We start from the raw sequence: 15,983 nt of genomic DNA, 5'->3' as shown, positions 1-15,983 counted from the left end.
TAGACGGCAACACAGGAGAGGAGAAGGAAGAGACAGACTTAGAACGACGAGAAGTAAAGAGACACCCTAGAGAGGCCGGCCCGCGGCCGGAGCAACCAGGTGCCTGAAGAGGTTACAGAGAGTATGCAAGTCGAATGGACTCTCTCGAGGTGACAAGATGTCGATCTCGAGGATCCCTCTACGTTCTCCTCTCTCGCTCTCTGCTCTCTCTCTCGTGCTCTCGCTCCTCCCACTCTCTGCTTTCTCACACACGACAGGCAGGGCCGGGCGCCGAGCGGGCCCGGCAGGCTGGGGCCGGCAGGAGACGCAGGACCGAAAGCGCCGCAGCCGCAACCGAGACGAGAGTAAAAAGAACACCGAAGAGAGCACGCCACGCTGAGAGCCAAAAGGAGACCGAGGAGAGAGAAGAGACGAGAGAGAGAAGACGGAGCAGAGACGAGAGGAGAGAGAGAGAGAGAGAGGGAGAGAGGAGAGAGAGAGCGAGAGAGACGAGAGATGATGTGCTTATTATAATCAGCGTGACTTGCTAAGTGAAAACGAAAAGTGACCGTGAATCTTGTCGATACTCACCCTGGACTTATGCCGTTATCAGATATAATTTTCATATTAATGGTTTGTGTTAGGAACAAATTCCATCTTGTACGAGAATCCTACTGCATGCCCAAGCAGTACCATTGTGATTCCGATAAGGTTATCGATAAAGCATCGCTCTCTATGCCAGTGTTCTTCGGAATTCGACAAGGGCAGAGCTTGAGGAATAGTGTCACGCTCTGCTGCTTTGTTACTGCTAGCAATTTGGTAGATACATAGAACATATGCTAAAGGACGTGTCATGAAAATTATACTAAATTCTCTTTCTTTATCAAATAAAAATGAATAATTATCACACTGTCGAAGAGGCCACTAAGTCAAGAGCAACAGTGAATATTTTCTCTGGAACATCAGAAATAATTAGTATATTTTATAATAAGTGATAGAAAATCATGAGTGCATTTATAGTTTTTATCTGCCATTTGCCTGATTTTGATTTGTCGAGAAGTACTTGCAGTGGAGATGTATGAGTAGTAACATATAATCAGGAGTAGTTAATTGTGTAGGAATAATTCCCTATTAGCTACTCCGGATATGATGTAATGTTGAATTTGCAATTTAAAATTTTTGATGAATAAATCTTATGTGCATGAATACATATAATATTTTTATTAATCTCTTATATACATATATGCGTATGTGGTGTATTGAATTGAATGCGCGAGTCAGTATAGGCTGGCAACAGTCTTGCCTGCCAATGCAACGCTTAAGCACACGTGAGGAGAACGAACTAGTTTTGTGGAACCGATAGATGGCGAGGAGCGCCGTGATATGAAGGCAAATAGTTTGAGGAGGCAAAGTGGATTTGAGGTCCTGTTCAGATTGCAGTTCAGAACCAAAGTATTGGGAGTTATTCTTGAATATTCATACTTTTCCTTACATTTCGCTGTTCTTACATTGAAAAAGATCACAATTAAACAGGTACAGCAACTGTAAGACTAAGCCTACTGTCATACTCTACCAACCGCCAAGTGCTGGTGTCCGGGAAAGAGCACTTGCGGGATGGCTTGGGGCTGGACAGTCTAGCAGGCCGGATATACGCGCGAAGCAGAGGAACGCGACCACCCATGTGGCGCCATATATGAGATACTCGCTGTCTATATTTCAGAAACCATATGTCACGCGGTTATATCAAATGTGCCCTGTAATCGGTCAATTGAGCAGTTCTTGGTGATTGCAGAAGCCTTTCGGACTGTGGAGACGTAGGGCCGAGAATAAATCCATATGGGTCGTTATTGCTACTTGTTTTCGTTGCTGCGTTAGCTTGTATTTTTCTAGAAAAGCGAGTTGTTTCTAATTTATCTTAATTAGCACGCCCTGACACTTGATTCTCGTAGATATCGCGGCCGATAGATGGCGTGGACGAGCAGCTCTCTCGGTGCGAGGGATTTTGCCCAAAGAATTTTCTTGGTAGACTGCCACCGCCGGTGCGAGAGTTTGACACCTCCACTAAGCTTTAGTGCTAGCGAAAAGAGCACTTGCACCGAAGAGGTGATGATGAACGTCCGTACCAGTCTCGTGAGCACGGCAGACCTGACCTGACTTTTATGCGAATTTGTATTACACTGAATGCTACTAGAGCTGCCCCGCGGTGCAGAGTTTCGACGACGCTCCACTAACTTTAGGCCAGATGTACGCGAAAGAGACTTGAGAGACGCGCCGAATGAACGATCCGTACCGCGGTCTTTGTGTGAGCACGAACAGACCGTGAACTGATTTATGGTTCTTTACACTGATGTATGTGCTGGCAGGCGTCTGTTATATACCCCCGATGCTGTGCATGTTTCGCATCCACTGACGTTCAGACTTCAAGGAGATGGGTATATATATAGCAGAGCAGTAGGCGTACAGCAGCGGCAGGGTAGCCGTCCTGGTAGTTCATCAGCTACTAGTTACTAGTACGTGCTTGTAAGCTATAGTTAAAGTTTGTGTAACTATTACGTAGTACTACTACTTAGTACTAGGTAGTAGTACTTAGTAGTCATGTATTGTAACATGTTACTTGTAGTAATAACAAGTGATTGCGTGAGCCGTAGCGTGTGGAATGTAATAACCAGTGTCTCTCTGGATTGTTGCTGCCAGTGGCCTGGTACGATGGAATATATGCAAAAACGGCAAACCACATACGCACCGGCACCGGTTGAAGTGAAGTACATGTTTACAATAAGAATTACTACTAAGATACCTACATGAACAGAGTACTGTAAACTTACTAATAGATCGGACAGAACGCCTAACCCAGATAACCCTAACCTATCTATATTGATATAATATTATATTATTTGATGTAAATCACATTGTTTTATGTGCCCATATGCCATACGATTGGGGCCCACTATATGTTGGGAGCCATGTTCTCTATCCTTGAGACCACTAGTACTACCTAGACTACGTCGGCGACTAGCACAGAAACGCCTCTTTGCTAGGGCTTGGAATAGCCCTAGGCTATACTAGACACAGGCACACTTGCAAAAGGCCGTTTCAAATAAATATAACTGCCTTAACTAAATGACGAAATATATTTATCTTCGAAAATTGTTAATGTTCTCTAGTATGGGGACCTACTCTCTTTCAAGAAGGTTGCGCGAGGTGCAAAGGCTATATGTATATATAGACTACGACTCGCTCTCACCTCGAATTAGCCATTGAGTGACTAAGCTAAGCGAGAGGTGCGACGGAAGCTGGCGAAGTCTATAGAGCTATAGCGGCGGGCAGGCCGGCGCACTGCTTTCGAATGCCGTTACGAGCCTCGCCATTGGGAACGTTGCAAAAAACGTTGCCGCAGCGTATTGCCTAGGGCGCGAATGCAGCCGGTAGAGTGTTTCCTGATGCTGACAGCCGTTTCCATTACTGGGCCAGAAGGTTCAGCGAGAGTGTCAGAATTTCGACAGTCTTTCTGTCATTCGCATGGAGTGACACAGCTCGCGCGGTTAACGAACAGGATTACTCGGTTTACAGTTTTTATAACAAGCTGAACACTGTTGACGTCCCAAATGTCTACCCTCTGTGTCCCCACTAAAAATTGCGCGAACTGCTTCGCTGGCGCAGCTATGAGATCCCGTGCGCCCGCCAATTATTTACGCGCACGGATCCATACCGCTCCCGCACGCTGAGGCATACTGTCGTTAGGAGCCGTTCCCGCAGTCGCGTGCGCCTTGCCGCGGAACCTGCGCGAAGATCGCGCGTTCAGCGCTTCGGCATTGAAACTGTGCCTTTCGGCAACGCTTCTCTAGTATCCCGTCTCATTCTGGTTTGGAGCAGCGGGTTATAACTTATAGTATATGAGTGCGTACACTACTCACTACACTAGTTACCCCGACCACTAGTTAGCCTATCAGCTACCCTCACACTAGTTAGCCGACCGAGGCTGTTCGAGACGATATTTGGGGGGGGTAGTAAACAATACTACAATTCTAAGCGCCGTAGCAATTACCGTTTCTTGGAGCTAAGACCCCTAGTATAGCGCATACGTAACTACGTTTGGTTACGGTACAGTAAATTAATTGCTTCCAATGGCAATGAATCATTTAGTCATTAGTTAGCTAAGCTTATGAAAAACGATAGTAATAATCTGACACTATTTTAGGGCCCAGTCGTCTACCATGCAGCACGCTACCTGCAAACACGAATCGTTTCATCAAACGTACCTGGAGTTTCGTGCACTCCCTGGACGTTTATTCCTTACGGACTGTCCAGTATAGAAGTGGAAGTAGAAGTAGAAGAAGTATCAATCAATGTTATGTAATGTGACCACGTAAACGGACTTAAGTTAAAGGCCCAGGAGCTTTGCGCGCAAATTGATTGTTTATAGGTGAATTGGGGGACCCATCTCATGATCTCAGTAAATAACTAAATCTATAGCCATCACAGGCCCCTGCGTGACCCAAGTGCCGAAGTTGACAAAACATGCAGATGCAGAAGACACTGCAGAAACAGACAATGAATGACCAACCACTATACTATATGTACTCAGCGCCGCTTGCAAACGAGCTTGCAACAACTCATTGGCAGATAGTTTAATTGCAGATGGATCCGCAAAGAAAAAGACAGACCAGAGGAACCCCGACGTTCCGAGCCAGTAATGTTTTTGCTCTTGGCGTTATTGCTGTGTCTGCTGCATTCGCTGTTGCACTGGGGTAAATATATATCCTGACATCGAAAGTTCTCATTATTTCTCTTCTACTTTTTCTAATTCTATATCGTTACTACTGCTAGGCTTCCCCCACGTTGCTAGGGTTGCGTAAAAGGTTATGGTTGAAAAGACGTAAAATAAGGGAAAGCAAGCGAAATAGTGAGATTGGTTTCGCCGATCTGTGAATTTATTAGTAATGACTTATAATACGGAAATAATTATGTAAGGACCTCGATCGAAAATGCGTGTGTTTAGGTTTATGCGATCTGGTTGTGATTATAAACGCATTCAAATATATTGTGTTTCAGATTTGCAATAAGACCCCAGAAACTCATGGATTTTCTTAACATTGATAAGGAGAAAGAGGAAGCCATGCGGGAAAGAGGACGTTTCATTGCCTCGATAGACATGATGAAAAAGTCGAAGGATGACTTTGTGAAGCGCGAAGAGGGCCAACACAGGGAAGGGAATTTTTAACATCCGACGTCTCGACATTCCTGAGAGGCTTCGCCAGCGTTAAATACTTGAGAACCCAGTGTTTTTTTCACCGCGGGCCGCATTATTCGTAATGCGCGCAATGCCGTACTAAATCTAAAAGTTGACTAGATTTTAGAGAGTAGTAAACATAGTGTTACCGATGTGCTGCAACATTCGCGTTTGATTTTCGGAAATCGGAACGTTGGAGAGTGGAGACCCGGGGCGGCCGCCGCCGGATGGTTCACGATGTCGTGCGGATCGACGGAGAGAAGGGAGAGCGACGAGTTCAAGGAACCGCGCGACAAGCGAACAACGCGACACGCGAGACTGCGACGGACCAAGACGGCGTCGAAGAACGCGGCGCGGACGAGAGAGAGCCACGAGCCGAGAGCGAAAATTCCGACGTCAGATGGCGCCGGCGAAGCGCCGCAGTCCACGCCGTCGTCCGATTCGCTGTGTCCGCTCAAGATCGACGACGATTCCGTTCCCGCCGGCGAAGATGCCGACGACGCGCGATCGTCGGCGGAAACCGTCAGCGGGAAGCAGGACATAGTCGAGTACCTGCAGAGCTTCAGGCGAGTGAAGCTGACTGCGAGATGCGGCGAGGACGGAGAATCGTCGTCCGATAACCCCGACCGCTCGGCTCCTGCCTCGTCCTCGCGTCATCGCGCGTTGGACGGCGTCGATGGTGTGCTTGAATGGTCGGATAGAGATGAGTGCAGTCACGAAGAGCAGCTGGGATGCGGAGGAAGGTTGGATAGCTGTGATAGTGAGAAGCTGATGCAGTCTGATGAGGAGTATGCACGAGCAATCCAGTAGTAAGTCAATTAGTCATGTAACCATTGCCTGCTAGAACATTGGTATAGAGTAATGAGAGGAGATAGAGAGAGAGGGGGGGGGAGGAAGAGAGAGAGATAATGAGAAAAAGAGAGGATGACAGAGAGAGGGAGAGAGAGGGGAGGAAAGGGAGAGGGAGGGAGGAAGGTAGACAGGTAGATAAATATGGAGAAAGAGAAAGAGAGATACATGAATAAAAAGAATAAATAGCATCTGATTTTCATTTCTCTTTCATTCAGCAAAGATTCGGAAATGCTTGCACAGACGGACGGCATCGGGAAAGACGGCTCGTACTTGTGCCAGATCTGCAACAAAAATCTCGCCCACCTCAGCTATGTGAGGAGGGAACAACACATGAATAGGTTGGTTTACACATCGCCTCCCCATGTGTGCCTTCAGCAATCATCCTGATACAGTTATGGGGAGTAAACAACCGGTGTAGACGTGCGTTATCTGCAAACCAAGCAGAAATTATCAGTGGTTACGTTGGCAGTAGGCAGTCAGTCGTTCATCGTCGGAATATGTCGTGAAGTTTGTTTATTGTCAGGGTTCTCCCCAGGATGAAATTCAAACGGGGGGAGGGGAGGGGTAGGGGGGAAGGGGAGGGGGGAGGGGGAGGGGGAAAACTAGGGGGAGGGGGGAGGGGGGAAACTAGGGGGGTCCGGGGGGCGTGTATTTTTACCGTACGACTAATTAATGCGTAAAATCGCCACCACACCATAGACGGTATTTGGGGTTCTTGTATATATAAGATAGCCGAGTCGGTGTACAGTTAGTGACAGGTTAACTGTGCATTGTCAGGTTAACTTGTGTACTGTCTGCAGTGCATGCGTGGTACGGTAAAAATACACGCGTCAGATGTCCTGGTCGAACGGCAATTCTTGCCGATCGATTCCCGCGCTGGCAAACTTTTATTGTGGTGGAACTTAAACGGGGCGGAGGTAATTTAAACGGGGCGCAATGATTCAAACAGGGGGGAGTTTTCCCAAACGGGGCGCGCGCGCCCCGTTTGCGCAACGTAGGGGAGAACCCTGATTGTTTCGTGTCGGGTTTGCGTGGTTACATCACCACTATATTGGCCGAATGTCACAATTCAGCGTGTAGCACGTATAGCTCTGACAATGCGTGCGATGTTACGTTAACTGCCGATTAACTTCGTTTGTGATTGCTGATACATATACTCGTTCGCTCTGCGGCATCGGTCTGTGATGGCGTAGATGCCTTGACCAGAGAGAGCAGAAGGAGAGCCAGAGAGAGCTGCTGAGGGGCAAAGTCCCGGACTGTCCGCTCTGTGACCGCAAGCTAAAGACGGAGGCGGTGAGAACCACTCGCGTCGCGGAATTGCTATCCTGTGAAATCTGGAAGTTCTGACCGACGATTTTGCGATGCAGACCATAAATTTGCCTTTACCAAGATTTAAACAATTTATTTACACAAAATTGAAGATATGGTGATGTTTCCTAAAAATTTTAAATTCATTTGTTATGGATGTTGTACTATAAGAGTCGGCTTACAAGTTACAGTAAAACGTTTTAAGAGTGAGCTTATATAAGTTTGACTTGAATTGTGTCAAAACGTTAGTATGATTATATATTACAGATAATATGATATGATATAATCAGAGGTTAATAATGACAAATTAACAATTAAATGACAAATTTGTCATTATTAACCCCTGATATAATATGATGTGACGTGACGTGACATGACGTGACGTAATGTGATGAGATGTAATGCGATACGATACGATATGATATGACATGATATAATATCATTACAATTGCAGGCGAGGAAACAGCATCTGAAGAAGTGCGCACTGTCTAAGAACGTAGCTGTGGTCGACCTCATCCAGATCTGCCAGAAACAGACGGCCGACTTCGAAGCGTCGAAAGCCGCGGGAACCCTGCAGGTGGCACCACGAGCCGCGGCGACGAAGTCCAACGCGGCCCTGAGGTGGGCGAAGAAACTTCGGCCGACAAACGCGCTCGATGAGCAGATACAGGTGCACACTGCGATGGCGCTCTCTGTCTCCCTGATGGAGCAGGACCACCAGCAGCAGCAGCAGCCTGCTAGCTGGGTGGATAGACAGCCTAGCGACCTCGTGCGCGGAGGCGGAAGGGACGGCGCGAGGAAAGGTGAGGCTGCTTTGATGCCGGGTTGCGTATGCAATCTTTTTATATTGAGTGAGTGAGTGAGTTAGTAAATGCAGGTGTTTGTGTGCTTGTGCTGGTTCATTTTGTGTAAAAATCTGTACCAGGACATTTGTCAGTGTTTGTGCATATGCGGCTTATGCCCTTGTTTGTTCATAGTCAAACAAAGACGCAAGCAGAAGAGAGAGGAAACGGTGCCACTTCTCCTGCAAAGAAGCAGAGAAGAGAATCTTAGAATTCTGGATCAACGAGTAAAAGTACTGGTTTCGCAGGTATGATTGCTGTGAGGAAGAATTCACCTGATTAGTTCTCGATTCAGTCCCAGAACAAAGATTCCATCCCAAACAAAGGATCACTGATAATAGCATTTTGAAGCAGTGATGAGATTTTGCCAATTTGTTGATCTCTGTCATTTCCAGTAACATTTATTATTTATTTGTTCATCTTTAAGCAGTGCATGTTTGCATGGGCTATATTTCATATTTTGTGCGCTAGACTTGCGTGAAATATCATGGTTTGCACAGTCCTTGAAAAGTCCTTGAATTTGAGCGGAGTCCTTAAAAAGTACTTGAATTTAGTAAATGTTGATTTTGTGCTTGAAAAGTCCTTGAATTTCATGAAAATGTCCTTGAATTTCATGAAAATGTCCTTGAATTTCATGAAAATGTCCTTGAATTTTTAGAAAGAATCCTTGCCTTTAATGAAAAGAAATTTTGTACCATCAATAAATGTGCAAACCTCAATAAAAATTGCATTAAATGAGCTTAAAAAGCTATAGACACGAGTATAGCTGGAAAAATTTTCAGTTCTGTATGAACCATGACTATGTTTCACAGTGGGATGACTACTCGGACACAGAAGCAAGAGATTTACTGTTTCGTGCCAGCAGACTACCGAGCAAGTACACGTGTACTCGTGGCTCCATCTGTCTGGAAGATAACCAGTTGTCTGAAGACGAGAACGTAAGCAGTAGTAAATGACGATGTAAATCTTTGAAGGCTAATATTTATACATTTATACTCTCAATAATCAAGTTTTTTTTATGTGGGACAGGGAGGGTTACATATACAACCTATAATTTATAGGAATAGCATAATTCATGTATCAGCCAAGGGCATGTGTACTCGTGGATTAGTGGTTAGTCCTAGTCTGCCAATCAAACAATGTAAGTTGGTAATAATGTAGGATATTATCTCAAGTACGTGGGCAAAATTGTGAAATTCGGCTGGAACTTAACTGGTTTTTATATTTTAACCTTTGTTACTCTGCCTCATTATCTCCTATCTTCCCTGTAGGTGTGTCCACTGTGGAGACTTTCCCTGTTGCCACACTGCAGTGCTTGGACTCAGAAACAACGTGATCAGTACTATGTTCCTTGCCTCATCCCACCTATCTCACCATGCAAGGTTGCGGCTGGCAGCAAACTGAAAGATGTTTCAAACATATATGGGCGCCGCTTGTCTACCATGCCATCAGCTAAGATGGTACGTATTTTACAGGGAATATTCACAATAGCAAACACAGGACTTTGCAAACCAGGTACAAGCAAAATAACGATATATAGATTATTATTGGTATTATCTGTAGATGTGCATTAAACGAATTTTGAATGCATGGACTTCAACCTTGTTAAGTGGTGGTCTGAGTCGTTGCATTTTTGATGCGCAAACCAAGTGCATTTGAATGCTGGCAGAATGTGATGAGAATGTTTGTTTTTCCCAGGAACCTGCTGCAACCAATGTACTATCAAACGATGATGCTGCCGAGTTATTGGCAAACCTCGCAAGTCAATCTCAAGCGCCACCTGTTGTAGACAAGACTTTACATCAGCTAAATAGCTCTTGTGCCGGATTTCTCTTTGAGGTAACAAAGGAATAGACGCGCGAAAGTTTATCACAACCTAACAATAAAACCCTGCTGTGTGAAATGTAAACTGGAAATCCAACTTGATCTTAGGTTGGTTCTCACCAAAGTGTTTCTATATTTGCCACGACTAACACGTACGTCCCGTCAAAATCATGGCAGTAAGAATCATTAAAAACCTGTAATAATAATTTACACATTATTCTTATAAAATACATAAATAATACATGTATCACATATACAACATAGCAAATTATATATATATATACATTTATATATAATATGCCGTTTATATATTACATGTATTATTTATATATATTCACAAGATATATTTATTGTGCACATGACTCATAAGAAGTCCCAACTACCGACCCACCCCTAAAAGCACGAGTGAATGCAAACGAGAAACAATTTAACAGTGCTCCCCATATTCTACCAACACTGCAATATAGCCATATATGTATGTTTATTCGTAGAGCGACGAAGGTGACGTCTCCTCGGTTCCGCGGGAGGCGAAGGTCGACAACAACATGGCCGCCCGTCTCGCAAGCATGGTCGGTAACGACGCGGCGAGCGACGTCACCGTTCAATCGGAGACACGGCGGATTCCGGCTCACAAGTTCGTGTTTGCGATGCGATCGGCAGAGCTCTGGCAGGTTGGTGGCGTTTACTGTTGGCGAGGACGTGGGGTTCGTTTACTGTCGCGGCATCTGCTGCAATAATCCTACACCCATCAGTGCTTAAAACGAATGCTTGCCCGCTCGCCCGAAGCTGGTAGAAATCCATAAGGGATTATAGATTTGCAAGCCCTGCCCATGCTCTTTGTCCTACATTCTGCTGACGTATAGTGACATTTGGTAAAAAAACATTTTAAAATAACATGATAACATATTTAAAAAAATAAACTTTCAATATAATTTTATAACATTGTTGAAAATAATTCCTAAATACGTGATAAATTATTTTAATGTATAGAGCAATAGATGGTGTTATTTCTATTCAAAACAGCATTTGAACTTTCAGATGGTGAAAGATATAGATAGCCTCGACTGGAGGGACTACACTAGCGTCACTTGTATGTGTGTTCTGAAATTCCTATACTCTGGCTCTACCCATGATGTTGATCATAACAATGCTTCAAAGGTCCTTGAAATCGCCAACAGGTAACCAACCGTTCAGGGGCAATGTGTTCCTTTTATGATATTTCATATTACAATGGCCCTGCATGTAATAATTTTCGTTATGATGTCTTACTTTCCATTGCATCACCGTGGTAATTATTCGTAATTACTGGTAATTAGTCGTAGGATGTAATCATTATTACTGTCGACTCTTGATGTCACACGTTTATAATCGATGACGGAGTTTGTCCAATACTGGGGTGAAACCCGTGACTTATGAGTGACAGCGAGTTTAAAATACATTAAGTTCCATCGTCCGCACAACCTCCCTGCAACCTGCATAGGAGTTCCCATAGGAGTTCTTTGCGATTCGAAGTAAACACGTGACTTCTAGGCCGTGCCTTCTAGGTTCATGCCTTTTAACCAGTGTTGTAGTCGAGTCCGCACCCCCCGAGTCCGCACCCCCCGAGTCCGAGTCTGAGTCCGAGTCCAGTTTTGATAAAAAAAATACCTAAACTATAATTTCTACCCCAAACCCTACACTATGAAACCTAAAACCGTGAGTCTAAATTTGTTTATAAAATTTGAAATTTCTAGCAAAATTTCAAGGAGGCGACGTTGTCAGGTAATAATAAAATAAGTAGACGAGATGACGGCGCGAAACTCTCAACACCCGAGATCTTAGGCTAAGCTCCACACACTCAACTGGCAAAAATCAATGTGAATAAACGGCTAGTCGCATAAATTTAGGTAGGAGTTTTAGTTTTAAATTCTTGTCAACTGAGTGTTTACAATATGTACAGTTATGTACTATGTAGTGGCCTCGAGCCGGCCTCGACCCGAGTCCTCGAGTTCGAGTCCGAGTCCGAGTCATTGCACTCCGAGGCCGAGACCAAAGAAACCGGCCTTGAGACCTACAACACTGCTTCTAACACGACGACGTCGTCTTTGCTATCTGAAGGTACGGTCTGCAGTCGCTCGCCGACGCCTGCGGGACTCAGCTGCCGGCGCAAGATGAACCTCCCGACCTCTCAGCAGGTGGCGCCGGCGACGGAGGTCCAGCGGAGCGGACCGACGACGACGACGACGACGACGACGACCTGTACGCCGACCTGTTCCAATTCACATGCACGCAGGGGATCCGGCGGGGAGAGAGCGCCGGCTCGGCCGTCGACGTCAGTTCCAGCGACGACCCAAGCGGACGCTGCGACAGGGGGCAGCACCGGCGTGGCGCGGAGGAGGTGCGTCTGCGAGAAGGAGCGGGAGCGGAGGAGGGACTGAGCCCGTCGACAAGCGATGTGTCGTTGCCCACGCCAGACGTTGGTCGGAATCGACCCTTGTTGCCACGTGCCAGCGAAGGGCCGCTGCTTTCACCGGACTTTGGGAGAAATCGATCTGTGAGCGCTCACGCCAGCGATGGGTCACCACCCTCACTAGATCCTCGACAGAATCTATCTGTGAGTCCACACACCAGCGATGGTCCACTACCCTCACCAGATGCTGGGCAAAATCGCTTTGTGAGCGTACACGCCAGCGATGGATCGCTACCTTCACCAGATGCTAGGCAAAATCCATCTGTGAGCCCATGCAGGAGTGTCAAGCTGGTTTACGCAGAATATCTAGACGGCGTGCCGATCATGAATCGATCGATGAGCCCAGCGACCAGCGACAGGACGTTGGAGGACATATCGGACAGCGTGCTGGACCGATGCATGAGCCCAGGGATCAGCGACGTGCCCCTCCCCTCACCTAACGCTGGCCGAAGTCGCTCTGTGAGCCCACCGACCAGCGACGCACCACTACCCTCGCCGGACCTCATTCGGAATCGATCTGTCGGTCTGTCACGCGATCGCGATGCGATGTTGAGCGGGGAGGACTCTGTGATGATCGTGAATCCTCGATCCGTGAGCCCATCGACCAGCGAGGTGTCGCTTCTCTCGCCGGACCCTCGGCCGAATCCATCTACGAACCGACACGCCAGTCGCCGCGGTCCCCACAGTCGAGGATCGTCGGCCGCACGAGATGCCGTCGGGGACAGATCTACGAGACTGCGCGCGTGCGTACACTCACCACCCTCGCCAGACGCCGTGGCGGATCAGTCCGCGAGCCCGGGAGCTGACGACGTCTCATTACTTTCGCCAGACGCCGCGCCGGATCGGTCGGTGAGCCCGGCGGCCTGCGATGCGTCGCCTGCCTCGCCGGAAGTCGTCTGCGTCTACGGAGCGATCCCGGCCATCGCCGTGGCGACGCCGCTCGCGTCCGACCTCTGCGCGACCCCCGCGAGCAGCTGTGGCAGTCTTGCATCGCCGCGCGACCGCCGAGCGAGCCCTGTATTCGGCGACGGTTCGTCCGCGACGCAGCGCGCGAGTCCTGCACGCACGCGCCACACCACGCCCGACCTCTTTGCATCGTCGCCCTCTCCTTTCGATTGCGCCCTGTCTCCCTCAGCCTCCGATTTTCCTGTGTCTCCCCATTCTCTCAGTCCCGCGGAGTCTCCCAATCCCTTTGAGCCCCCCGCATCGCCCCCTCCTTTCGAGTGTGCCATGTCACGCCCTCCCTTTGAACCCGCTCCATCTCCTTCTCCTTTCGAGCGTGCCATGTCTCTCTCTCCTTTTGAGCCTCCCACCTCTCCTCCCTTCCATCACGTTACATCTCCCTCTACCTCCGATTGCGCTGTGTCTCCCCCTTCTTTTCGGCCCGCTGCATCTCCCTCTCTTTCCGATTGCGCTGAATCTCCCTTCCCCGCCGAGCCCCACACATCTCCCCCTCCCTTGACCTCCCACGACCCCGGTGGCGGCCCGACGCAGACCCCGAGGCGTGCGGGACCTCTCGTCACCACTGCGTCTCCGCCTCGCCGTGGCTTCGCGCCGCCTCTGGACACGCGCCGCGGTGGACCGACGCTCGCGCGCTCGCCGATCGACCTCACCGACAGCAGGTCGCCGAGTCCCGGTGGCGGCCCGACGTCATCGGCGAGTTCGGTCGGCAGCAAGCGGAAGGCGCGAGGGAGTCGCACGGAGGGGTCGTGCGTCGGGGAACGGGCATGCGGCGGGAACGGTCGCCCGCATGCGTCGCCCAGCACCGCCCCGACTCCCACGCTCGTCACGGAGGAGGAGGAGGAGGAGGAGGAGGAGGAGGAGGGGGAGACACACTTGCCTCTCGTGTCGACGCGATCCACGTTGGAGCCGTTGTCCAGTACTGACTTCAGTAGGGGGAGATGGAGGAAGAGAGGAGGGGAGAAGGAGGAGGAGGAGGAGGAGGACTCTGACTCCGTCGACCTTCTGACGCCGCCGCCATGCGACTACGCTGGCATAGATGAGGCCTTCGTCTTCGCAGAAGACGGTGCGTCATTCAGGCAGGAGGAGGAGCAGGAGGAGGAGAAGGAGGAGGAGCCGGTACCTCCCCCGGGTCGAGGTCCTGGTCGTCCTACACAGGGAGAGAAGTGTGGCCATACAGGAGCCGCTCTCATAAAGTGCTCTCTGCCCCGGGATGCTGGGAAAAAGCTGGAGGAGGTAAGGGGGAGGGGGTTGAGAAGCAGATGGGATTTTTTTGTGGGTGCACTGATAATTATTCAGTGAGTAAGAATGAAAGAAGTTAGTGTACTGGTTTTCATTAGTAATTGTTAAATCACGATGTGCAATCACTGTGTAACAAACTGGTATCCGTGAGCTTTGTTTCCACGTGTCTTTCTGTCTGGTTTTTCATGATCCTGTGAATTAGTATCAGATATATAGAGCTATCAGGTACTGTTATTCAACATTACATGAAATTAAAGTGAGCAAGCACGAGTCACTTTCCAACATGGAACAAGTTTCAATCATTAACTAACCATATCATTTTAGATTTCTTCGTTTTAATTACCATAAACAGCTCGATTACTATTATCCCTAACTCTATACCTGTTTTTCAGGCGTTTGAGCCTTTTAACACGCCTGCTGCTGCTAGTGCCCGAAGAGATAGCATAGCAAGCTACATAATGTCTGATAAAGTGACACCAAAAGCAGATTACCTGCAGATGTGCACACCAGAGCTTGATGTGAGTTTATTAGTTAGTGTGAGTTAGTGCGCTACTGGCGATATCAAATCGCTTTTAGACGAGATTTAGTTTTTTTATGTTTCTTTCATTGTCTGTCACAGCCATAACCCATCACACAACCCTGCTTGTATGAAATCTGCACAGAATGATCTTTCCATGTATGGTTCTGCCACTGTGTTATACCTATAAATTGTACGAACACTCTCCCTCTAGATCGTCTCTCCCAATCCCTTTCCCCCTCTATTGATGTGAATTGATAACACACCCTGACTCTTTTTATATTAATAATAATGCATCAGGTTATGGACACCCTGACTCTTTTGATATCAATAATAACACATCAAGTTACGCACACGCTCCTAATCGTATATATATATATATATATATATATATATGCACCCACATAGGGTTTAATAATACCGCAGGGGTTAATATAGTACAGCAGCATAGCAAACCAATTGTTCATTTTTTAATAAAAGCACCAAAATTGGTACACATGTAGAATAATGTATTCTGAACAATTCTAGATATGGAGCCACTCGAGATTGTGCTTTGGTCAGCTTTGGCGGCCATTTTTCAAAATGGCCGCCATTCTACTTTAACCACATGGGATATCTGCCATTTTTATTCTCTTTGCAGGTTTCTTAGAGGTGATAAATACTCCATGTGATGTGCAATTACAAATGAAAACAATACACATGCCATTTGTTTTGATTTATTATATTTCCAACCATTGTTTTTACAAAAGACACTGGCCGGGAATCTGATACAGTTTGGAG

The 15,983-nt window shown here is 47.4% G+C and overlaps 1 protein-coding gene across 1 annotated transcript in view; it reads left to right on the top strand.

The window, feature by feature from the left end:
• Positions 1–15,983, top strand: part of LOC106811547 (structure-specific endonuclease subunit SLX4-like) — a 24,603-nt gene that overhangs the window by 371 nt on the left and 8,249 nt on the right. The window contains exons 2-15 of the mRNA XM_014815214.1: positions 4,607–4,727; positions 5,032–6,018; positions 6,277–6,399; positions 7,255–7,354; positions 7,824–8,172; positions 8,347–8,459; positions 9,024–9,149; positions 9,483–9,671; positions 9,910–10,050; positions 10,527–10,706; positions 11,074–11,213; positions 12,133–14,167; positions 14,297–14,680; positions 15,079–15,226. Of these exons, the coding sequence (XP_014670700.1) occupies positions 5,447–6,018; positions 6,277–6,399; positions 7,255–7,354; positions 7,824–8,172; positions 8,347–8,459; positions 9,024–9,149; positions 9,483–9,671; positions 9,910–10,050; positions 10,527–10,706; positions 11,074–11,213; positions 12,133–14,167; positions 14,297–14,680; positions 15,079–15,226 (4,600 nt within the window). The 5' untranslated portion in view covers positions 4,607–4,727; positions 5,032–5,446. The remainder of the gene's footprint in view (positions 1–4,606; positions 4,728–5,031; positions 6,019–6,276; positions 6,400–7,254; positions 7,355–7,823; positions 8,173–8,346; positions 8,460–9,023; positions 9,150–9,482; positions 9,672–9,909; positions 10,051–10,526; positions 10,707–11,073; positions 11,214–12,132; positions 14,168–14,296; positions 14,681–15,078; positions 15,227–15,983) is intronic.

The sequence above is a fragment of the Priapulus caudatus genome, unplaced genomic scaffold (assembly GCF_000485595.1).
Source record: "Priapulus caudatus unplaced genomic scaffold, Priapulus_caudatus-5.0.1 Scaffold551, whole genome shotgun sequence".
In the NCBI taxonomy this organism is placed as follows: Eukaryota; Metazoa; Priapulida; class Priapulimorpha; order Priapulimorphida; family Priapulidae; genus Priapulus; species Priapulus caudatus.
This window is presented reverse-complemented; position numbering and strand designations above follow the sequence as displayed.